Source organism: Schistocerca serialis, chromosome 1 (assembly GCF_023864345.2).
Source record: "Schistocerca serialis cubense isolate TAMUIC-IGC-003099 chromosome 1, iqSchSeri2.2, whole genome shotgun sequence".
Taxonomy (NCBI): Eukaryota; Metazoa; Arthropoda; class Insecta; order Orthoptera; family Acrididae; genus Schistocerca; species Schistocerca serialis.
In genome coordinates, this window is record NC_064638.1 from 599,487,467 (window position 1) to 599,512,713 (window position 25,247).

At 40.5% G+C, this 25,247-nt stretch overlaps 1 protein-coding gene and 1 non-coding gene across 2 annotated transcripts in view; both read right to left on the bottom strand.

The window, feature by feature from the left end:
- The window catches only part of LOC126477080 (uncharacterized), a 41,130-nt gene that overhangs the window by 6,177 nt on the left and 9,706 nt on the right, over positions 1-25,247 (bottom strand). Inside the window, exon 2 of the mRNA XM_050103590.1 lies at positions 13,095-13,255. Within this exon, the coding sequence (XP_049959547.1) occupies positions 13,095-13,255 (161 nt within the window). The remainder of the gene's footprint in view (positions 1-13,094; positions 13,256-25,247) is intronic.
- Trnat-agu (transfer RNA threonine (anticodon AGU)) lies at positions 3,479-3,551 on the bottom strand. Its single transcript has one exon. It is a non-coding gene; the product is annotated as a tRNA-Thr (tRNA).

Genomic DNA, 25,247 nt, shown 5'->3' on the forward strand with positions numbered 1-25,247 from the left:
AGATGGTCTGTGACTGAAACCGGTCAATATTTGGGTTTTAAATAAAAAGGCAGCTCATGGTCAAACTCGCATTTTATATATTACTTACAGCTGTTTGAAGTCATCTTCCAAAAATGTTCAAAACTGCAAAATCCTCCGCAAATAAGGAGCACAATATAGGACACCTTACTATAGATGTAATACTGTTTATGGCTATGGCAAAGACGCAACACTTAAAACACTGCCTTGAGGAACACTGTTCTCCAGCTCACAATGATCTGACAACACCTCACTAACTCACCATTGTATACCTTACGGATTTCAAAAAATATATCGAGACAGTGATGTTTACGTAGGAAAGCAGGGTCAAGTTGTTGACAGTGGATCAAAATCTCCTGAATCCTCAGTCAGATCAACCAAGTAGTTGTCTGCTCTGTAACACCAAGATTACATAACATTTAGCATTTGTTCCAGGGTCTTGCCTACACAGCCCATTAAGATGATACTCTGATTATTACTAGTACACATTTGGTCCCCATCTGGTTTAAGGGGAAGTGGCTTGTCTGCAACATAAAATTAAAACATTCAAGGAAGATTCCCTTTGACACTGCTACCAAATGTTGAAGCATGCTGTCCTGGATTTTGCAGTGACCGGGTGCAGTAACATGAGCCTCAGACAGTGCTGTATCCAGCTATCACATGGAGAAAGGCCAGCTGTAAAACTCTAAGGTCATGTGATAGCAGCAGAATGCTAGATCCTGGCTGGCATTGGCAGTAGTCTTTGCAAAATGCTCTGCCATTTTCTGGGCAATGTCTCTGGGCATTGTTTGAAGACACCCTTGTTTGAAGACACTAGTCTCGGCACTGCTGCTAATTGTAAATGGCCATGTTTACCAGAAATCCTCCTTATGCCTTCCCATACTTTTACAGAACAAGTCAAATGGTTGATAAAATCCAGGAACACTTGCCATGACCTTTCCTTGCTCTGCTTGATGATGCGTCTAGCCTTGGCTCTTTTCACTCTTAAACACTGTGAGGTTTTCCGCCATTGGGCAGCACTTAAACTACTGCAGAGCCACAAACCTGACCCAGATTAGTTTATAGCACTCATCAATCCACCAAGGGACAGGTTGCCTCCGAAGATGACCTCGGGACTTAGCTGTGTCCTTTCAGCAAGAGCTCCATCTGGCAAGTGAACCTGGAGTGGGAAATGATCACTGAAATGAAAGTCTCAGTGACTTCCCACTTAACAGAAACCGCAAGGGCTAGAGAGCAGACGGAGGGGTTAATGACTGACGATGACCCTGCAGTAGCATAGAAATAAGTGTGAGTGCCTGCGTTGAGGATGCACAGCTTGTGCATTGCCATAAGGCTCTCCACAACCTGACCCCAAGGGCAAGTAGAGGTCTGATACCACAATAAATGATGGGCATTGAAGTCTGTCAGTAGGAGAAATGGCTTTGGGGGTTGTTTTACAAGATCTGTTAGGGCCTCAGTGTCTATCGCATTTTGTGGATGTTAATACAGTGAGCAACCAGTGATCCCCTGAGACACACATGAACTTCAACTGCAAGTGCTCACAGGTCAGTAGCCAGGGGAAGAGTAGAGGAATGGTGCATACCTTATAGTAGATAGTAGAGACGTTGAGTCACAGATAGGCACAACAAAAAGACTGTAAGCTTTTGGTCAAAGGGCCTTCTTCCAAATTAAACATAATATACACACACACATGCACATTTAAGTAAATGCAACTCACAAAAACATAACCACTGTCTATGGTTGCTGAAGCCTGACACGAGCTACAACACGTGATGGGAAATGCAATCTGGGGTCTGGGTGGTGGAGGTAAGAAGGAGGAGGTGGCAGTGGCGGGAGAGGGGTAGAAGGGTAAGGTTGGGGGATAGTAAAGTGCTGCTTGTGGGAGCATACAGACACAAGGTGAGGAGAGGTTGGGGCAGCTACGTCCAGCTGGCAGTTGAGAAGTTAAAACAGAGGGGTGGAGAAGGGGAGAACTAAAAAAACTGTATAGAAACGTAGAATATATTGCACGGAGAGTTCCCACCAGTGCAATTCAGAAAAGCTGGCTTTGGTAGTAAGTAGCTTAACGACACAGGCTGTGAAGCAGTCACTGAAATGAAGAACATTGTGTAGGGCAGCATGCCAGTAACTGGGTGGTCCAGCTGTTTCTTGGCCACTGTTTGTTGGTGGCCATTCATGCGGACAGACAGCTTATTGGTTGTCATATCCACATAGAAAGCAGCAAAGTGGTTGCAGCTTAGCTTGTAGAATTTGTGTGTGTGTGTGTGTGTGTGTGTGTGTGTGTGTGTGTGTGTGTGTGTGTGTGTGTGTATGTATACTTCAGAAGAAGGGCTTTTGGCCAAAAGCTTACTAGTATAGCAGTCTTATTGTTGTGCCTGTCTGTGACTCAGCATCTCCACTATATGGTGAGTAGCAATCTATCCTTTTCATATCATCATTATTCTAGCCTGGATTTTCTGTTGTTTGATTTCTCATAAAAAGAAGCTTTGTCCCAAAATAAAGGCTTTGGTGGCCAATTTATCTGCAGTGTAGCCTCAGATCTAGGTTAGGTTGGCTGGTGATACTTGGTTGTTAGATGGCAAAGGCAAATGTGATATTATGATACAGATTTGAGCTACGTTAACTGTAGACTTTGTGTACATATTCAGAAGCCAATAAACCATCACAAATTATGTATGTCTCTCTCCCCCCCCCCCCCCCCCCCCCAATAGGTTCTTATTTTGGCTATATCTTATGTGTGATACATTTACTTTGTTTACTAAGGTGAGTATCTTGTTAATTCTTGCAAATATGATTGTGCGCGCACGCACGCACACACGCATGCACACACACACACTATTACACATTCAGAAGTTCTTCTATACAATAGGATGAGTTGTCAAACAGATATTATTTCAGTTACTGTTCTAAGTTAATTTTAATATCTGTTGAAGTATTTACATTGCTGCGCAGATGGTTAAAGACTTTCATAGCTAAATACCTCATTCAATTCAATGACACACTATGGATGAGTGGTGGATAGTGTTTTTTCTTCTAGTATTATATTTATAAACATCACTGTTGTTTTCAAGCTGTGACTTAACTGTCAATTACAAACTTATTAAGTGAGTAAATGTGCTGTGAGGCTGAGTCAGTACATCCACCTGTTACAAGAGCTGTCTGCAAGAGGTTCTAGAGTAGACATCAGAGATTATCCTTAATTCACTTTTCTGACCAACAAACACTTTTTTCCTCGGCTACGGGTCACCCCAGAATACGAGTGTTATGTCAAAAGTCTTTAGCAGAAATTCAGAAAAGCTTTTATTTACAATACAACTGTCATAACTTTACAAAATACTCTCCAAGAGCACTTATGTTTTTCCAATTTTTGAAAACACTTGAACAATCAAGACACAAAGGAATTAATGACTTTTAGCTGATAGTGGGCAGTGATTTACATCAATGGGGAAAGTTGAAAATTTGTGCGGGACCAGGATTTGAACCAGGGTCTCATGCTCACTAGGCAGACGCTCTGACCACTAAGCTATCCGGACACAGTGGTCATCAAAACTGCACTGACCATTACATCTAAATTCTCAACTTATCCACACACTAGTGATGTAGTGCCCCTAGCCATTGTCCTGATTACTCACAGTGTTTCACCGATTCCTGTGAGTTCAAGCGTGGCACGCATCTGCGCTGAAGGGACCACTGGTCAGCCTCGTCTTAATAATATATGTGGTGTCTGTTCTTTTGGACACAATTCCAAAACCAGATATTTCTGGAGACATATCTGGATCCTGAGCATAATTTACTCAAAATGAAATGCAGATTAAAACTGAAGAAAGTGCAAAAAGATAGGGATTTAGGGAGAAGAGACCTGGATGAATTGAAGGAAACACAGGTTGCTGAGAGTTTCAGGAGGAGGATCATGCAAAGGGTGACTGAAATAGGAGAAAGGAATACAATAGAAGATGAATGATCACTCAGAGATGAAATAGTGAAGGCAGCAGAGGATCACGTGGATAGAAAGACAAGGCCTAGTGAAATTCATGGATAACAAAGAAGATTTTGAATGTAACTAATTTATTTTATTTTTATTTATTTACACATCAAGTTCCATAGGACCAAATTGAGGAGCAAACCTCCAAGGTCATGGAAAACGTCAGTACATGAAATTACAACACAAAAGTAACTACAGATAAAAATAAAATGTTTATGAACCCAAAAAAAAGTCAATCCATAAGTTTAAGTAAACACAATCAACAATACAACAAGAATCAGCTTAATTTTTTAAGGAACTCCTCAACAGAATAGAGGTGATCCATGAGAAAACTCTTCAGTTTCGACTTGGAAGTGCATGGATTACTGCTAAGATTTTTGAATTCGAGTGGTAGCTTATTGAAAATGGATGCAGCAGTACACTGCACACTTTTCTGCACAAGAGTTAAGGAAGTTCGATCCAAATACAGGTTTGATCTCTGGCGGGTATTAACTGAGTGCAAGCTGCTTCTTCTTGGGAATAAGCTAATATTGTTAACATTAAATGACAGTAAGGAATATATATATTGAGAGGTCAATGTCAAAATACCTAGACTTGTGAACAGGGTTCGACAAGAGGCTCATGAACTTACACCACTTATTGCCCGAACCGCCCGTTTGTGAGCCAAAAATATCCTTTTAGAATGGGAAGACTTACCCCAAAATTTAATATATGGAGAAAATATGAAAATGCAGCAAATGATTCAGATGAAATGGAATATAGATCTCTAAAAAACGAGACTGACATGAGAAACAAAATAGCTAAGTAGTAATGTGTAGATGACAGATGCAAGGCCGTAAAAGTACGCATATCTAGGGGAAAGATAGGTGTCAGCCTTAGAAAAATTAAAGAGATCTTCAGAGAAAGGAAGAGCAGTTGTATGAATATCAAGAACTCAGACAGCAAGCCAACACTAAATAAAGAAGCAGAAGCGAAAGGTGGAAGGGATGTGGAGAGGATCTACATAAGGGAAACAAATTTGAGGGCTATATTATGGGAACAAAAGGTAGTTGAAATGGAGGACAGTGGGACGTCAGCTGGTATAAATTTATATTAAAAACGAAGAAATTCCTCCAACTGTATTTAAGGTGTCGATTATATTTTGCCAACTAGTTTCAACGTTGTAACAATGACATCTTCAGGCCCATACACTTGTTGACGTCAACTGCGTGCAGCTGATACTAGAAATCATTGGTGAGATACGGACATGCTCCGTGTGGAAGGTGTTTAGTTACTAACCACGTCTGTATCTAACCAATGACTTCTAATATCAGCTGCACACAGTTGGCATCAATGAGTGTATGAGCCTGAAGATGAGGTTGTTACAACATTGAAACTAGTTGCCAAAATAAAATCGACATCTTAAATACAGCTAGAGGAATTTCTTCACTTCTAATATAAAAGGTGAAGAGGATGAATGTTTGATGGCTGATATAATACTGTGTGAATAATTTCACAAAGCAACGAAACACCTCAGTGGAAACAAGTATCAAGAGAAGATGACATTCCTGCAGAATTATTTAGATCCTTGGGAGAGGCAGCCATGACAAAACTATTCCGCATGATATGTAAGATGTATAAAACAGGTGCAAACCCATTAGACTTCAGACAGATGTGAATTTTATCAAACTTTCAGTTTAAGAAGTCACAATAGCAAAATACCAACACAAATCATTTACAGAAGAATGGAAAAACTGGTAGAAGCTGTCCTCGGGGAAGATCAGATTGGATTCTGCAGAAATGTAGGAAGATTTGAAGAAATACTGACCTGACAACTTATCTCAGAAGATCGGTCAAGGAAAAACAAACCTACATTTATAGCTTTTGTAGGTTTGGAGGAAACTTTTGACAATATCAACTGGAAACTCTTTGAAATTCTTAAGGTAGCAGGGATAAAATACAGAAGTAAACGGTTATTTACAGCTCATACAGAAGCAAGATGGCAGTTGTTTAAGATTCAAGGGGCATGCAAGGGAAATTGCAGCTGAGAAGCGCATGAGACAAGGTTGTAGCCTAATCTTGATGTTATTCCGTTTGCACATTGAGCGAGCAGTAAAGGAAACAAAGAAAAGTTTGGAAAAGGAAGTAAAACCCAGAGAGAGGAAATAAAATCTTTGCGGTGTGCTGATGGCATTGTAATTCTGTCAGAGACAACAAAAGACTTGAAAGAGCAGCTGAACTCAACAGACAGTATCTTGAAAGAAGAGTATAAGATGAACATCAACAAAAGCAAAACAAGGATAATGGAATGTAGTCAAGTTAAATGTCCAGCAATGTCGAGGATATTCAATTAGGACACAAGACACTGAAATTAATTCACGAGTTTTGATATTTAGACAGTAAAATAACTGATGATGGCCAAAGTAGGAGCATATGAAATATAGACTGGCAATGGTAAGAAAAGTATTTCTGGAAAAAAACCTGCTAACATCAAATCTAGAGTTAAATGTTAGGAAGATTTCTGTGAAAGTGTTTGTCTGTTGTGTAGCTTCTTTGAATGTGAAAAATTGACAACAAGCAGTTCAGAAAATAATAGAATAGAAGCATTTGACATTTGGTGCTATAGATGATTATATGCATCGATCAAATAACAAATTTGGTGACACTGAACAGAATTGGGAAAGAAAGAAATTAGTGACGTAAATTGTTTAGAAGAAGGAACTGGTTGATAGGACATATCCGTCAATTTGGTAATGAAGAAATTGTGGAGGGTAAAAATTGTAGAGTAAGACCAAGACTTGGATGTAGTGAGCAAGTTCAAATGAATTTAGGCTGCAGTAGTTATGGAGAGGTGAAGATTCTTGCACAGAATAAACTAGAATGAAGAGCTTCTCCAAACCAGTCTTTGGACTGAAGAGTCAAACATCATCTCAATTACTAATTTCAGGCACTGTACATAGCTTTTTTTATTTTTAATAACTTTATTTAAGAAAATATGGTAATTATTGTAATATTAAATTAGTCCCACTTCTGTTTGTCTTGCCCATTTCACACAACTTTCTTTTCCTTGCACATGATAATTTGATTGTTTTTGTACCCCACGTATTTTTAGTGTGTTGCTTTCTCTTGGGAAAGTAGTTACTAATGACTGCTAAAAACCCACCTCAAAATAGACAAAATCTGCAATTTACACATGTCTATTACACATACACTGAGATGACAAAAATCATGGGACAGCAATGAACACATATACAGACAGTGCCAGTATCGCATGCACTAGGCACAAAAGGGCAGTGCATTGGTGGATTTGTCATTTGCACTAATTAATGTGATTAATGTTAAAAGGTTTCTGACATGATTATGGCCACACAACGAGGAATTAACAAACTTTGAATGTGGAATGGTAGTTGGAGCTAGATGCATAGAACATTCCATTTCAGAAATCATTACGGAATTCAATATTTCCAGACCCCAGCGTCAAGTGTGCTGAGCATAACAAATTTCTGGCATTATCTCTCACCACAGATATTGCAGTGTCTGACAGCCGTTGTTTAATGACCCAGAGCAGAAGTGTTTGTTTAGACCTGTCACTGCTAACTGACATGGAACACTGTGTGAAATAACGACAGAAATGAATGTGGGATGTACGATGAGCATTTTCGTTAGGCCAGCACAGCAAAATTTGCCGTTAATGGACTATGGCAGCAGATAACTGACATGAATGCCTTTACTAGCAGCATGACATCACCTGCAGTGCCTCTTCTGGGCTCACGATCATTTCAGTTGGACCCTAGATGACTGGAAAACAGTGGCCTTGTCAGATGAGTGGTGGCTCCATAATGGTGTGGGCTATGTTTACATGGAAAAGATTGGGTCCTCTGGTCCAAATGAATGAGCATTGACTGGAAATGGTTATGTTCGGTTACTTGGGGACCATTTGCAGCCATTCATGGACTTCATTTTTATGGATAATAATGCGCCATGTTAACAAAACCACAACTGTTCACGATTGGTTTGAAGAACATTTGGGAAAATTTGAGTGAATGATTTGACCATCCAGAATGCCTGACTCGAACCCCATTGAATATTTATGGTTCATAAATGAGGTGTCAGTTTGTGCACAAGATCCTGCAATTATGAATGGTTACAGAGACAGTATGGTTCAGTATTTCTGTATGGGATTTCCAATGGCTTGTAGAGTCCATGCCATATCGAGTTGCTGCGCTACACTGAGCAAAAGGGAGTCTGACATGATATTAGGATGTATCCCATGATTTTTGTCACTTCAGTGTATGCCTCCAGTAAGTTTTCTTTAAGGTCTCCTCAAGGTAACTTTCAGCTATTCATGATAAATCTAGAGGCATTATTGAGCTACCTGTGAGACAGAAAGATGCAGTTAGTGGTTTTTAGTGATTTTAATCTAGAGTTATTAAAACATACAGATACGGAAAATGAGTTAGAATCTTTGTTTGGTTGTTTCAATCTAGTATCTGTTGTAAATTTTCCAACTCGTGTGAAGCAGGATAGCAGGTCATTTATTGATAGCATTTTCATAGACAGTGCTCAGGCAAAAACAATTAATGTGTACCAAGTTGTTAATGGGCTATCTGATCATGATGCACAGTTAATAGAAATAACACATACAGCACCTTACTGGCTTCAAGCAGGTTCATACAAGGCAGGGAGGCTTATTGATGCGAACAGGGTACAGAGTTTTAAGAGTAGCCTAGAAGAGGTAGAATGGGATAAAGTATACACAGAAAATGATGCTGATGCCAAATTCAATTTATTCCACCGCAAATTTGTCCCAATATTTGAGAGTTGCTTTCCTGAAATGTTATCCAAAAAAGCCATTACAAAGTCCAGTAAGCCATGAATTACAAAGGGAATTAAGGTATCGTGTACGGGGAAGAGGGCAATATATGGACAGGCCAGAATGAGTCAGGATCCGACGTTACTTGCTTACTACAAAAGATACTATAATATGTGAAGGAAAGTCATTAAGAAGTCGAGAAGCTTATGTCTTCTGACAGAAATTAATAATTTGGATAATAAGATTAAAATTATATGGAATATTGTCAAACGGGAGATGAGGCAGCCTGACAGTGCACAGCATACCATAGCAATACAGCTAAATGATGATGATGATGATAGTGATAATTCACAAGTTGCAGGTATTTTTAACAATAACTTTCTGAATGTAGCAGCAGAAATGGGGTTAAAGGGTCCAGTTGAAGAAGAAGGGAAGAAAAATGTTAAAAATGTCCTTCCCCAGGACTTTAGGCCTTTAGAAATAGCACCAACATCCCCCAGTGAAATTAAGGGAATTATAAATATACTGAGAAACAAGAGCTCATGTGGTGTTGACGGAGTCTCTAACAGAATTTTGAAGTGTTGTTCTAAATTAATAAGTGGAGTCCTTAGCGATATATGTAATGCTTCACTGGCACAGGGAAATTTTCAAGACAGACTGAAATACACAATTGTCAAACCTCTTCATAAGAAAGGGGACAAGAGTCACTTAAGTAATTATAGATCAATCTCATTGCTGACTTCATTTTCCAAAATATTCGAAAAACTTATGTATTCAACAGTAGTAAGCGAAAATAATTTACTCAGCATGTCACAGTTCAGATTCCAGAAGGATTACTCGACTGAGAATGCTATCTACACATTTACCCATCAAATAGTACAAGCCCTAACTAACAAATTATCACCAGCTGATATTTTTTGTGATCTTTCCAAGGCATTTGACTGTGTGGATCATGTCACACTCTTAGAAAAATTCAGGTTTTATGGAATTGAAGGCTATACACACAGCTAGTTTGAATCATACTTAACGAACAGAAAGCAAAAAGTGGTGCTGAATACCACAAATAACGTTGGGAGGGTGGTAAATTATAGTGAATGGGGAGTTACCACAAAGGGAGTCCCACAGGCTTCAATTTTGGGTCCTCTGCTGTTCCTTATTCATGTGAATGACCTCTCACTTAACGTTCAGCAACCAGAACTAGTACTTTTTGCAGATGACACGAGCGTTATAATAAATCTCATTCCAGAAACAGCATCTGAAGATATTGTTAAGGATGTCTTTCAAACAATTACTACGTGTTTCTCAGAAAATGGACTCTCCCTTAATTTTGAAAAAAAAAAAAAAAAAAAAAAAAAAAAAAAAAAAAAAAAAAACCTCACTATATCCAGTTCTGTGCACCAAATAGAGTCATACCAATGATTGATGTAGCATATGAACAGGGATCAGTTAACACGGTAGATTTCCCCAAATTTTTGGGTGTTCACATTGATGACAACTTTAACTGGAAGAAGCATATTACTGAGCTTATCAAACAATTAATTTCAACTTCTTTCGCGCTTCGTATAATCGCTAGTTGGTTCAAATGGCTCTGAGCACTATGGGACTTAACTTCTGAAGTCATCAGTCCCTTAGAACCTAACTAACCTAAGGACATCACAAACATCCATGCCCGAGGTAGGATTCGAACCTGCGCCCATAGCGGTCGCGCGGTTCCAGACTGTAGTGCCTAGAACCGGCCGGCTATAATCGCTAGTCTTGGGAATAAACAGATCAGCCTCTTAATGTACTTTCCATATTTCCACCCAATAATGTCTTATGGAATAGTTTTCTGGGGTAACTCCCCACTCAGACATAAAGTATTGATTGCACAAAAGAGAGCAGTGAGAATAATTAGTGGTGATCACCCAAGGACGCCATGTAGGCACCTATTCGATAAGTTACGCATTTTAACTGCACTATCAAAGTAGGTGAAATTCGTTGTAAATAATCCATCTCAATTCGCGAAGAACAGTACAACACTAGAGGGAAAAATGATCTTTCCTATCCGTTATTGAAGCTGTCAGTTGCACAAAAAGGAGTACATTATTCAGCAGCAAAAATCTTTGATCATTTGCCCAACAAAATAAAGTGTCTGGCAGGTGGCAGATCAAGTTTTAAATCCAGCTTAAAATCATTTCTTTTGGACAAATCCTTCAATTCCATGGACGAGTTTCTGTTTCAGAACTGGTAAAAAAAATTCTTACCTCTAAATGTAATTGCATGTGTAGAACTAAAAATTTCAGTAATATTAATATTAGCACTATTCATGTGTGTGTGTGTATACAGGGTGTTACAAAAAGGTACGGCCAAACTTTCAGGAAACATTCCTCACACACAAATAAAGAAAACATGTTATGTGGACAGGTGTCCGGAAACCCTTAATTTCCATGTTAGAGCTCATTTTAGTTTTGTCAGTATGTACTGTACTTCCTCGATTCACCGCCAGTTGGCCCAATTGAAGGAAGGTGATGTTGACTTCGGTGCTTGTGTTGACATGCGACTCATTGCTCTACAGTACTAGCATCACGCACATCAGTATGTAGCATCAATAGGTTAGTGTTCATCACGAACGTGGTTTTACAGTCAATGCAATGTTTACAAATGCAATACAGTGCAATGTTTACAAATGCTCATTTGATGTATGGATTAGCACAGGGCAATAGCCGTGGCGCAGTACGTTTGTATCGAGACAGATTTCCAGAACGAAGGTGTCCCAACAGGAAGACGTTCGAAGCAATTGATCGGCGTCTTAAGGAGCACGGAACATTCCAGCCTATGACTCGCGAGTGGGGAAGACCTAGAACGACGAGGACACCTGCAATGGACGAGGCAATTCTTCGTGCAGTTGACGATAACCCTAATGTCAGCGTCAGAGAAGTTGCTGCTGTACAAGGTAATGTTGACCACGTCACTGTATGGAGAGTGCTACAGGAGAACTAGTTGTTTCCGTACCATGTACAGCGTGTGCAGGCACTATCAGCAGCTGATTGGCCTCCACGGTACACTTCTCCGAATGGTTCATCCAACAACATGTCAATCCTCATTTCAGTCCAAATGTTCTCTTTATGGATGAGGCATCATTCCAATGTGATCAAATTGTAAATTTTCACAATAAACATGTGTGGGCTGACGAGAATCCGCACGCAATTGTGCAATCACGTCATCAACACAGATTTTCTGTGAGCATTTGGGCAGGCATTGTTGGTGATGTCTTGATTGGGCCCCATGTTCTTCCACCTACGCTCAATGGAGCACGTTATCATGATTTCATACGGGATACTCTACCTGTGCTGCTAGAACATGAGCCTTTACAAGTACGACACAACATGTGGTTCATGCATGATGGAGCTCCTGCACATTTCAGTCGAAGTGTTCGTACGCTTCTCAACAAGAGATTCGGTGAACGATGGATTGGTAGAGGCGGGCCAATTCCATGGTCTCCACGCTCTCCTGACCTCAACCCTCTTGACTTTGATTTATGGGGGCATTTGACTCTTGTCTACGCAGCCCCGGTACCAAATGTAGAGACTCTTCATGCTTGTATTGTGGACGGCTGTGATACAATACGCCATTCTCCAGGGCTGCATCATCGCATCAGGGATTCCACGCAACGGAGGGTGGATGCAAGTATCCTTGCTAATGGAGGACATTTTGAACATTTCCTGTAACAAAGTGTTTGAAGTCACGCTGGTACGTTCTGTTGCTGTGTGTTTCCATTCCATAATTAACGTGATTTGAAGAGAAGTAATAAAATGAGCTCTAACATGGAAAATAAGCGTTCCCGCTTTTTGTAACACCCTGTATATATCTTATAACCTGACTTGTTCCACATCATATCAATAAAATAATAATGAAAATGATCTACTGAACATGACATAACTAAACTGAACTAAGCTGCTTTAAAGTTTTCTTTGTCTCTTCAATAGTTACTATAACTGTTTTACATATTAATTCATTGCAATCAGTTAAGTTATTTAGCATGCCTAGTTATGCACCACTGTCAGACAGTCTACTAACAACTGGATAAACATTTAACCTACCAAAATGTTGTCTATTAATGTAAGTGTACTGTTCTCATGTACCATTCTGGCAGGAAAATTAACAACAGAATTTATGCCATAAGTATTAAGAAATATTTCCAAGTCAGGGGATATGTTTCTACAGATTCTAAATTATATTGTAGATGTTTAAATATTTGCACATAAAGCATAATATCAGTTGAACAGCATGGTGCTGCACCTCAAGATTTCTATGCACACTCACCCTTATGATCGGAAGATCTTTTCTCTCTTCCTTTGGAACAAATTCCTCCACAGATTGAAGCCTAAGCCATCCCCAATGGATACCTATCAAACTAGGTATCATTACAATGGCTACCAAGTTGCGGTTGACAAAGCTTCTTAATTTGGGGTTAGAAAACATTCCTGCAATGTTATCAAGATAGTAAACAAATACGATTAAATGAAAGATACACAAACACTACAGTTACCACACTCAAAAGTAAATTGGAGATATCACTTTAATACCCAAAACACTGAAAATAAAATGTTGTTCTAAGAATTTACATTACACACACATACACCACAAACAAAAAAGGATCTAATGAGTTGATATCATAAATACAAATGGGAAAACACTAAAGTTTATGAGCACAGATAATGAAAGTAGATGTACCAGTTGATGCTAATGAGATATAATGTCAAATATTGTGGCATTAATTTACTATCAAGACAAGGTATCAACTGTTACTAAATTAATAAATTGAGTGTTGAACTTAGGAACAAGAAAATTACTTCACTTTGTACCCAAAATCTACAGAACATGAGATATAACAAAAATCTGAGAACTATTTGTAAAATTCTCTCATTATTTGTTTTTGCAAAAGACAAGGGTGTCTAAAAAGTAATTCTACCCAAATGTTCAGTAACTAAAGCAAGTCTAAAGAAAAATCATGAAAACCTAACTGCATTTCAGGACTTACTGACAGCCTTTTTTAGAAACAGATGTGTGTTAACAATTGCCACAAAAACCAGCTTTCTGTACCTAATATTATATGAGCTCCAGAGCTTTTGAGAAGCACTTCAAACTTGGGCACTTTTGTGAATGCTTCAGCAGTTAAGCAAAAGGATTTTAATGCTCTCACTTGCAGGAGTTTTTCTTTCGATCTCCTACTGACACTTCTAGGTCCCCTACAGCAATTGCTATCTGGACTAGACAGACAGTCACCTAATCTAAAAGACCACTGTGTGCACCACACACAGTAAGCTACCAGGGTAGTAGCCTCTGATGGGTAGTGCACACATGAACTTTGCAGTTCTCTACCTTATGGCACACAGCCACAATGACACAGCCTCCCTTATCACAGAATTTTAAAAGTCTCTGGTTCACTCCTTCTGCTCAACTCAAAAGCAGGGGGTCACAATCAGTTCTGGGGACAATGCTGCAGACGATAATCTTTGTTGAAGCTCCATGTGGAATGTTGCTTTTCTCAAACTTATTTGTCAGTCACTGGAATGACCCAAGTGCCGTTTCCCTAGGGTGTACCATGTTCCTGCTGGATTCTCACAATGTGACTGAAGATCAAAAAAGTATAATATCTATTGGTGTTAGGAAATGCTGGAAAAAAAAAACCACCGAGGAAATGAAAAATTGATGTACAACATTGTATGAACAGAAGATGAAATTTGTATACACTCAATATGAGCTGAAAACCAGTCTACAACAAACTGCTTGTATGCTTCATGACAAACCAAAAGCACTTGTTTCTTTGGTTACAATGGACATATTGTGACCATCAATTTAGAAGGTCAAAGAAAAGGAAATGCTGAACAGTATAAGATTCATTTGCCACAAGTCATCATAGAAATCAGGAAAAGGAACCAAAAATGTCACATCATTCTTCATCATGATGGAGAAAAAAACATCAAATACTCCTACTCAACTTATTTATCACCTCATGACTTCTTTTTGTTCTCTTCCATTGAAAAAAAAATATGTGGTTAATGATTTTCATTACTTCAAGAAGTTCTTGCATCTTCCCAAACTTGCAATTTGGGGTACCAACACCTGAGTGGGGAAAAAAATGTTTCCAAAATTGATTTGAATTGATGAAGAAGTGCATAGATTTTAAACATGAAATTTTGAGAAGGAATAAAATTATTTGTAACAAACAATTTGTTTCATGTTTTTCGTAAAAAGTAAAAAAACTGCCTTTGTAATGCACTTGCTATGGAACGCTGCTATATTACTGGACTTTCACATAATTATGGGAACTGCAGTATTTTTGCTGGGCCATATAAAGTACCCCTCATGCTTACTGCGACAGTAGCCACACTGTACAGTACATTTTTGTTCATTGTGATTCCATAAACACCTCCCCCCACAAGCATAAAACTGGAATTGAATAACTTACACTGTGAATGTGTATCAGAACAGTCAAAGATGAAGCAATGGAACAGTCCAAGACAAAGCAATAGAACAGGCCATTCTGAACAGCTGGATAAGTGCCGGGAACAATATGAAACCTGCTTACAACAGCAAATAGAACTGAAATAACAGCACCTCACACTTCAGGAAAAGTGCCACAAACAATGAGAGGAAAATTGTGCTGCAAGCTGTCAGGGACCTCCTTATGCCACCTCATCTATAGCTCCCTGTGTATATTCTATATTTACATCTATTAGGATTCACATCATTGCATATTGGATAAAATTTCATCACAATCCTGCTCAAATTATCAAGGACTGAGTTGCAAATGCATTTTTACTTGCAAACAGTATCACATTAATACTATTTAATAAGATGATGTGTTCATGCAAGCCTTAAAACTATATTAACCTTTATTAGAAGATGTACTTTGAATCACACAAGCATTTGAACTAGCACTGACTAGAGATAAAACAGATTCCAAATTTCACTCTGACAGACAGTGTCACTTATCCATTTTCTCACCTGAAGAGCCAAATAAATCACAGCACTGTTTTTTGCACCAGCTCCTGTGCTCTCAATGATCAGCAAAGAATATATAAACAAGTCACTATATCACACCACATCCTTTACTGACAGTCACAACAGACAACTTCATTTCAGTAGTTTCAGATACACCTGAAGATAATTCCATAATTTTTCTTATCCATCCATAGATGGATGTGTTATATTTTCGGCGTTAAGTAATGAGGTTGTCAGTACACGTTTTCAATATATTGGCACCAATAGTTACAAGACTGTGCTGAAAAGTAATGCCTCCAATTTTTTTCTGTTCTCAATATCAGTTGAGGTATTACATGCCTTGCACATGATTCAGTTGACTTTCCTGCTTTGCTGAAGCAAATTGCAACTCTCTGTCGCTAGAAGGCTCCAAATTGTAGCATGTAACATGGTGGTGTGTAACATAACTATATTAGTTTGTGAGAAAGGTCTTCAATTGAGTTTTGCAAATTCGAAGAGTTCGTCCACACTTTGAGCACCCATTCCTTCAACATGACAATGCCATATGACACACAAGTGCTGCAACATTTGCAACAATTCGAAGTGTTGGTCATCATCTATACAGCAACAACATGGTCCCATGTGATTTTCAAGATTATCATCTGTTTCCAAAACTTAAAGAACATCTTAGAGGACTTCAATTTAATAGTGATGGAGCAGTGCAAGCAGAAGTGAGGTGGTTCCATTAATAAAGTCAAACATTCAATAGGTGACTAAACTGAGAAATAAATATGTACACATGAAGAATAAAAATGTAGAATGTTAATAAAAAGTGTTTTATTAAAAAAGCTTTAAGAGTTTTCAAGTAAAAAGTTTGGAGCTATTACTTATCAGCCTCGTACAATTGCTACCAATCAGTCATACACAGAATGTTTTGAGACTCAAATTATATATCAAATCAACATGTGCTCTCTGCTACTTTACAAGTATCAATTGTCAAACATTTTGGTATATACCTAGTTTATGTTAAAACTGCTACATGATGCAGGTACAAGCTGGAAAAAAGGAGAAACTCTTCATAGCACTTCTCACTGATAACACAGGTATTAAATTTGAGTTCAATAAAGGAAAAGGTGTTACTGTAATGAATGAAGAACAATATTTTTACCTACGAGCCCTCTGATATCTTAAGTAAACCTCAGGCTAGTGTCATTAGTGGAGTGTGGGGACCAGATCCAATTTGTCTGGTCCTCTGGCCACAGGCAAATACATTTTAAAATATTTACTGTTCTAACAGACATGACTTTGGAGTCCCTCAGATCTGGCAGTCAAGTATGCTTTTGATAATAAATGAGGTCCAGAGGCCTCCTCACTGATTATCTACAATTTAAAACACTGTCCTTCATTTTCAACACTGGCAAATTAAAAACAGTATGAGAGTGATATACAAGAACACAGTCAAAAATTTAAAACCTGTTTTATCAACACACTCCTCCACCTAGCTGGTGATGCTGTGATAAGAAGGGATAAAAATGGAAAATACATCTATGAACAAGGAACACTGAATTGGGGAACTTTCTATGGGCATAATACTATTAATAGCAATTGCAAACAATGTCAGGTTTAAAAGAAGACCTTGAGGAATACTGTTCTCTTGTTCAAAATGAATAGACAGAGCACTGACAAATCCAATCTAAAATAACCTGGGAAGCGGAATGACTGTACGAAAACTGGAAGATGTCCTTGGATGTACGAAACACAAAGATGTTCCCAACAGGCCGTCCTGAACACAAATACATTAAAAAAAAGTAACTATTAGGTGGTGCCTATATATGGAAGCCTGTTATATTGCTACCTCCAGTGGGGTTAGATTTTTGATGGTCAATCAATATCTCCTGACCCCATGCTGAGAGTGACAAACTGTCTGGCAGGTTACATCCAGACAAGACCATCTGCACCGATGTGTCTGGGCTATATCTCTCAGGTCAGGCTCGAGACTTTCACACTACAGGACTAGTTGGGCATCTCCCACTTCTTCCTGAAATCCTGAATGGTTTCCCATGCAACTAATGTGATAGTTTCCACTGTTCACAGGAACTGTTGCAATAATCTCTGTTTACTGTCCTACCAGAAAGCTGCTCGGCAATTGGTCTGTATTTATATCTCCAGATATAGATGCAGATTTGCCCAGTCTCACGCAGCAGAGTGTCATTCATCACTTCACCGGGGAACACACTACCTTCACAGTTGATGACTATTGAATGGAAGCTTCACTGGGTGGCATATCATCCTTACAATATAATGCAACCATTCCCGCATACTGTCAGGTTCTTCTAATATAGCATGTAGTCAGCCTTGTGTAGGACATAATTTGGGGGCTTTGTTTTAGGCACTGTTTTGATTGATAGATGTATCCAGGAACAGAAATGGTCACTGGAATGCAGACTGTCAGTCACTCATCACTGGGCAGTGTATGCATGTGCAAACAAGGGCAAAAAAGCATATAGAAAGATTAATGGATGGAATGACTCCATAGCAATGACAATTTTTATGCTCTACCCAATAATCAGATGATATATATCTTCTGGTAATGAGAAGCTCTCAACTGCTCTGCCCTGGGTATAGACGATAAAAGAGCTCCTCAGCATAGTGTGTTGATTAAATCTCAAATGTATATGAATGGTTGGGGGGAGTTGTGTGATGGGGTTGCTGTTAGCCTTGTGTCTACTAATTGATAGAGGGGCAGAAAGTTATTCCATGATGGACATACATTACGGCAGTGATTACTTTGGTAGTAAGAGGGAGAAGCTGTCTCCCTACTGTCATCTTTTCTTTTCTGTGCACACTATATTCACTTACCACAAAGCCATCAGTCAGTGCTGAAATTTCAGTTCCTCTGTGTGTGCGCCATGAAACGACTGCTGCTCCACTGAAGTATGGGAGCTATTTCTATGTCAAGGTGGGAATCAAAGAATTTTGTAGTTTCTGAAGTGGAATGATTACGTTCATCAGACAGAATGAGATCTAGATGGTGATGGTTTACAAATGGCACCTCTCCCTTTCCCCCAGCACTTCAACCTCCACCATTACCACCACATCTCGCAATACTTGTGAATAATAACTTTTAAGAATAGGGTGTGGAATGCTAATATGAAATTAGTAGCATGCACAGAGAATTCAATTTAGAATGCAATTCATACCACATTTCACCTAATAGTAGATAATGAGAACATAAAAATAGACGGCAGTACAAATGTTCACAGGCTTCCTTTCCTTTTATGCCAGTGTGACACACATGACAAAAATCACAAATGGTAGGCGTAGCCTACAAAGATCCCATAGAAACCATAAGACAAAATGAGGTAGTATCACCAAAGTTAATGGCACGTAAGTATTCATGCCACCACACACTGACTGCAAATGGAAAAGCAAAAAACCATAACTGAAGGCAGGGTGAATATTACCCTCTTCCACCCATTTTATTACTAATTAGCTGAGTCTATATAAAACTCTAGAAAGTTCTTAGTAAATAAGTTCAATAACTGTTTGTTGGTTTGTAGACTGAAGTTACAACACTGTATGGTTATCAGATCCCCAATAACTGTCAAAATATTTTAGGCTCAATGCGTATATTATGGAGACTCAATACGTATAATGTGGTATCTATGTCACACTTCCAACATTTTGATGGATTTGGTTGTTACACATCGTGAACTTTGTAAACAAATTAAAATAACTGCAAACTGAAATAGCTTGAAAAAGCCTATCAAACAAACAACTAGTTGAACAATGATGGCATTAGCTTATATGCTCAGATTTCACTAGCTACATAATAGGCCAACCAAGTCATCTGGGCTTCAAGCTCATTGTTGGATCATACCAGTGACTAGCTCAGAAGGATGAGAAGACCAGCCTTGCGCGTGGAAGTTCAACGAAGCTCACAATTTGCAGCGAACACCTGGTTCCAGCGGCCAATAGCGGTGCCCCCGATAGCGTACTTAAGCGCCTGCATCTCGCTCAGCCAGCCAGTCTAATCTCGCGTTCGTCTGTTGACACCTCGCCTCGTGATAGACAGCTTACTTCCTTGTTCTGTGTACGAATGGACGTGTTTGTTTCCTTGTGACTCCGTTGTACGATCTTCTTGTATTCGTTCTGTCCTTCGCTGGTCGTGTCCGTCCTCTCCCGCTGTGTTGTTGTTGGCGGGCCTCTCCGCGAGTCCCGCCGCACTTTCAGTCATTGCTACCGTCCCGGTCGCAGTTACAACATTTTGGCGACGAGGTAAACGGTGGTCATTCTCCGTATGGAGGCGAAGTTGGTCTGTCTGCTGGAGCAACAGCAGCAGCTCATGCAGCGGCAGCAGCTCCAGTTAGGCATCTTACAAAAGTCGCTGCAGTTGCTAACGGACAAAGTCGATGTCCGGGACGCGTTACCGCAACAGCTTCAGAGTCCTCGGGTGTCCGATGCTTTCCCACGTCCGCCGTCGTTTCCACCCTTTAAGAGGGGTAGGACGTCAAACAGGCTGACTTTGAGCAGGAGAGGCACCACAGGACATTTTAATTTCCACTGTCTATACTTTTACAAGTAAATTCATAAAACTTTGTCAGCATGACCAGGAAGGATTCAGGATTCACACTCATAGCAGCGAAAGTTCAAAAACATAACAAAATAATTTTTTTTACATGTGAAATTTCATCATTTTTTCACTTACTATTGGTTGAATTTGTTGCTATAGGTATACTTTTCTTCATAAGTAACAGAGACTGTTCGATGAATTTTGCACAGCATACAAACCATACTTACAGGTGTCTGAAACTCTAAAATCTATTTAATTTATGAAAAAATGAATGAGCTGTTATGTTTTAAACTTTATGTTTAGAAAAAAAAAATTAAATTTTGTAGTTAATTATCTCAATTTTTACCACAGTTTTTAATAGATTTGGAAAATTCTAGAGTTTCATACACCTGTAAGTATGGTTTGTATGCTGTGCAAAATTCATCAAAGAATCTCTCTTACTTGTGAAGAAAAATGTACCTATAGCAACAAATGCAGCCAACAGTAAGTGAAAAAAATGATGAAATTTCATAAATATATATATATATATATATATATATATATATATATATATATATATATATATATATATATATATATATATATATATATATATATATTGTTATGTTTTTGCACTTCCACTGCTACGAGTGTGAATCCTGAATCCTTCCTGGTCATGCTGACAAAGTTTTATGAATTTATTTGCGAAAGTATAGACAGTAGAAAATAAATGTCCTGTGGTGCCTCTCCTGCTCCAAGTCGGCCTGTTTGACGTCCTACCCCCCCTAATGACACTAACGAGGACTGGGAAACCTACTTACATCACATGAAACAACATCTCACTGCTTTTCAAGTCACGGACGACTCCTTGCAGCAGTCGTCGTTTTTGTCTTGGGCCTCTCCGGACACGTTCTTTCTTCTCCGCAAGTTGGCACCGTTGTCCGATCCTGTGGCTCTATCTTTCCATGAGATCTGCCTTTTGCTGACAAACTATTATTCCCAACGCTACCATGTGGTCGCCTCTCGGCTGGCGTTCCATCAGTACGATAAAGAGCCTGGTCAGTCGTATCGTTCCTAGGTCACGGACTTGCAGGGTCTCAGCCATCGATGCGATTTTACGTGCACCAATCAGCAGTGTAAGGCTTTGTATGCGGACTCTCTGATCTGGAATGTGATGGTTCAGCTGGCTCCCGAGCCTGAGGTCCGTACTGCAGTGTTGAAACACAACAACCCCTCCTTGGAAGAGATTCTCTGATTTGCCCACTCCTTTGACATTGCTCAAGTGGTTAACGAGCGTCTTATGGCGCGACCGCAGGGGGGCGGCGATCACAGTGTCACGGCGGGTTCCGCCCTCGCGACGTTGACGTGGCCCGGCCGACAGATGCCATCGCCGTCAGGACTCCTCGTGTTCTGACATCTCTATGGCATTGCCGCCTTCAGTCGCCCCTCATCGCCGGTCGCGCGGCCCACTTCCATCTTGCCCACAGTGCTTTACTGCCCATTCGCAGGCTGATTGTCCCCACCGCTGGAAAACGTGCACGCTGTGTAACAACGAGGGCCACATCCGATCGGTTTGTCGTAGTCGCTCGACTTGATCCAGTCCTGCCGCTCCTGGGCCTCAAGATACAGTCCATGCTCCGCAATCGGTTGTCCCACAGGATGACCCACCAGCGCGGAAGCTTTTCCTCACACTCCGGATTTTCACAGAGGATGTCAGTTTTCAGGTCGACACTGGGGCCTCCGTCTCCCTGATTACTATGGCGGCATATACTCGGCTGGGCTCTCCTGCATTGTTGCCTCCCTCTCGCCGTTTGGTCACCTACGAAGACAGTTCCATTCCCCTTCGTGGGCAGTTCGTCGTCCAGGCAACGTACAAGCATGTTCCCCGGCTCCTTACCCTCTTTGTCGTCGACCATCCGTTGGCCTCTAATATTTTTGGCCTGGATGCGTTTCAACTGTTTGGCTTTTCAATTTCCGACAAAGTTTAGGTCATTTCCACAGCTGTTCCGTTTCAGGACTTGGATGCTCTGTGCTCCGCTTTTGCATTGTTGTTTGCACCGGATCTCGGATGTGCTTCCGGCTTTCAGGTGCACATCACCCTCTGGCCAGATGCACAGCCTCGCTTTTTCCGGGCCCAGCCCCTTCTGGTGGCCTTACGGCCAGCGGTCAAGCAGGAACTTAATCGGCTCCAGGCCGCTGGTGTGGTGGAACCTGTTTTTTTTGTTTTTTTTTTTTTTTTTTTTTTTTTTTATTATTTATTTTTTTATCGTTCGGCATATACAAGGCAAATATTACAGTGTCATTACAATCCACCAGGAAATTACAACACTACACAATGCTACTTATAGTTTTGAGCCAATCTATGGCTAGGTCAGGCAAGTAATGTATGTCCTTCAGTTCTCCACTATATCCTACCACTTCACACACCAGTAGGTGGTCCATTGTCTGGATTTCACCACATTCACACACGGGACTCTCCGCAAGTCCCCACACGTGTACACAACCTCCAAGATGGTGCTCCCCGGGCAACGCTGCAGTAAAATGCAACGGCAAAAAGTCTACACAATTCCGGCGACCGGACGCTCAAATGCCTCCCGGCCCACAAGAAGGCAAACGATTCAGAAGTGGAATTACTGCATGAAGATGGTGAGAGTGTGCCACTTCAATATAGAAGGCTACACAAGGACGAAAGGAGAAATCCTTGAAAAAATTGTAATAAGAGAAAGAGTAAGTGTCGTACTCTTGCAGGAGACACACCTGACGGATGAAAACATTGAACGATTATGCACACCAGGATTCACGAATGTGGGATACTCAGGACACGACAAACATGGTATGGCGACCCTGGTGAAAAATGAGCTTCTAGGAAACCTCGAGAACAATGTGGAATCGGTTCCACACGCAATAAGCATTAAACTGGGAGAGATGACAATCTACAATGTCTACAACCCACCTTCGCAGCAATGGCCTATAGGAATCTTACCGCAGGCTAATCATCCAGCAATCTATGCTGGCGACTTTAATTCCCAGCACACCAGATGGGTATATCAGAGATCCACTCCAGAAGGCGTTGGACTAAGTGACTGGGCTGACAACCGGGACCTACACCTCCTGTTTGATCCCAAGGACAGAGCGTCCTTCAATTCAAAAGTATGGGGCACAAAGACGACACCTGACCTGACCTTTGCCACACGCGGCGCAACGGGCGTACCAATGCAAGCTACAAGAAGAGTCCTCGAAGTTTTCCCATGGAGCCAACACCTCCCGATTATTGTGGAGATCGGCCTTTCCATCCCAATCATAAAGAGCCCCCCGATTCCACAGTGGAATCTGATGAGAAAAGCAGACTGGGGGAAATATAAATCTTTTATTGACAAGACAATAAATCGAATACCACCAAGTCCAGAGAACTACCAAAGGTTTGTAAACCTGATATATAAAGGGGCCCTAAAGGCTATCCCCCGAGGGGCCCGGAGGGAATACATTCCTTGCTGGTCAGAGGAGTGCGAGTCATTGTTAGAGCAGTATGAGAGGAGTGGGGAGGATGAGACTGCAGAACGACTGATCAACACCATTAACGAGGAACGTAGCAACAGGTGGAAGATGGCAATGGAGAATCTGGACTCTACCCATTCTAGCAGGAAGAGTTGCGGTCTACTATGGAAACTGGGTGGTGCCACAACACCACAAAGATCGGCCGTGGGTGTGGGCCCATCCGAAATAGCGACTGCCATGAAACAGACCTCCAAAATACGCCTGAAGACTGAGGAGAAGAAAAGGATCTCCAGGAACCTAACCAAGGAATTAGCCAATAATCCAACTAATCTAGATATTGTCAAAGCAGTAGACGTCGAGGAGATTACCCAGGCCCTAACACTAATGAAAACAGGGAAAGCAGCCGGACCCGACGAAATTCTCCCAAAATTTCTGAGGGAGCTGGGACCCATTGGGAGGAAATGGATGGCCAAGCTCTTTACAGAATGCATTAAATCAGGTGCACCCCCAAAGTTATGGAAAGAAGCCAAGGTAATAGCAGTACTGAAACCAGGGAAGGATGGAGATAATCCAAAGAACTATAGACCGATCTCACTGCTTTGTACCTCTTACAAACTATTTGAGAGAATATTACTGGCCAGACTAGCACCATACATTGAGGCGAACCTCCCAGACTATCAAGCAGGGTTCCGTGTGGGAAGGAACTGCTGTGAACAAGTTCTGTCCCTTACAACATATATAGAGAAAGGCTATCAGAACAAGCTGAAAACGGGCCTGGTATTAATAGATCTTAGATCAGCCTATGACACTGTCTGGACCGAAGGACTACTGCTCAAGCTTACTCGAATTATCAAATGCAATCAGACGTACACATTACTAAAAAATATGCTGACAGGCAGGAAGATCAAGGTCTATCTCCATGGAAAGAGCAGCAAAAGCATGGTCATAAACAATGGCCTGCCGCAGGGGTCAGCCCTGGTGCCAACCCTTTTTAATTTATACATATCTGATATGCTGAGCACCAGGTCGCGTAAATTTGCGTATGCGGATGATCTGGCCATCGCATACCAAAGCAAAAATTTCGAAGATCTTGAAAAAACACTGAATGCGGACCTCGAAGCACTGAACACGTACTACCTTAAGTGGCATTTGCATCCCAACCCCAATAAAACGACCAGTACCATAATGCACCTTAATAACAGAGCTTCAAGCAGGAAACTACAGCTTTCCCTGAAGATAAGCCCAAACATCTGGGAGTAAAATTAGACCGTACACTAACGTTTAGCTCCCATCTGGAAGACACCAAACAGAAATTAAAATCTCGAAATGCCATTATGTCTAAACTGGCCGGAACATCATGGGGGTGCGGAGCTAATACACTAAGGACGTCAGCATTAGCCCTCGTGTACAGTGTGGCTGAATATTGTTCACCAGTCTGGGCG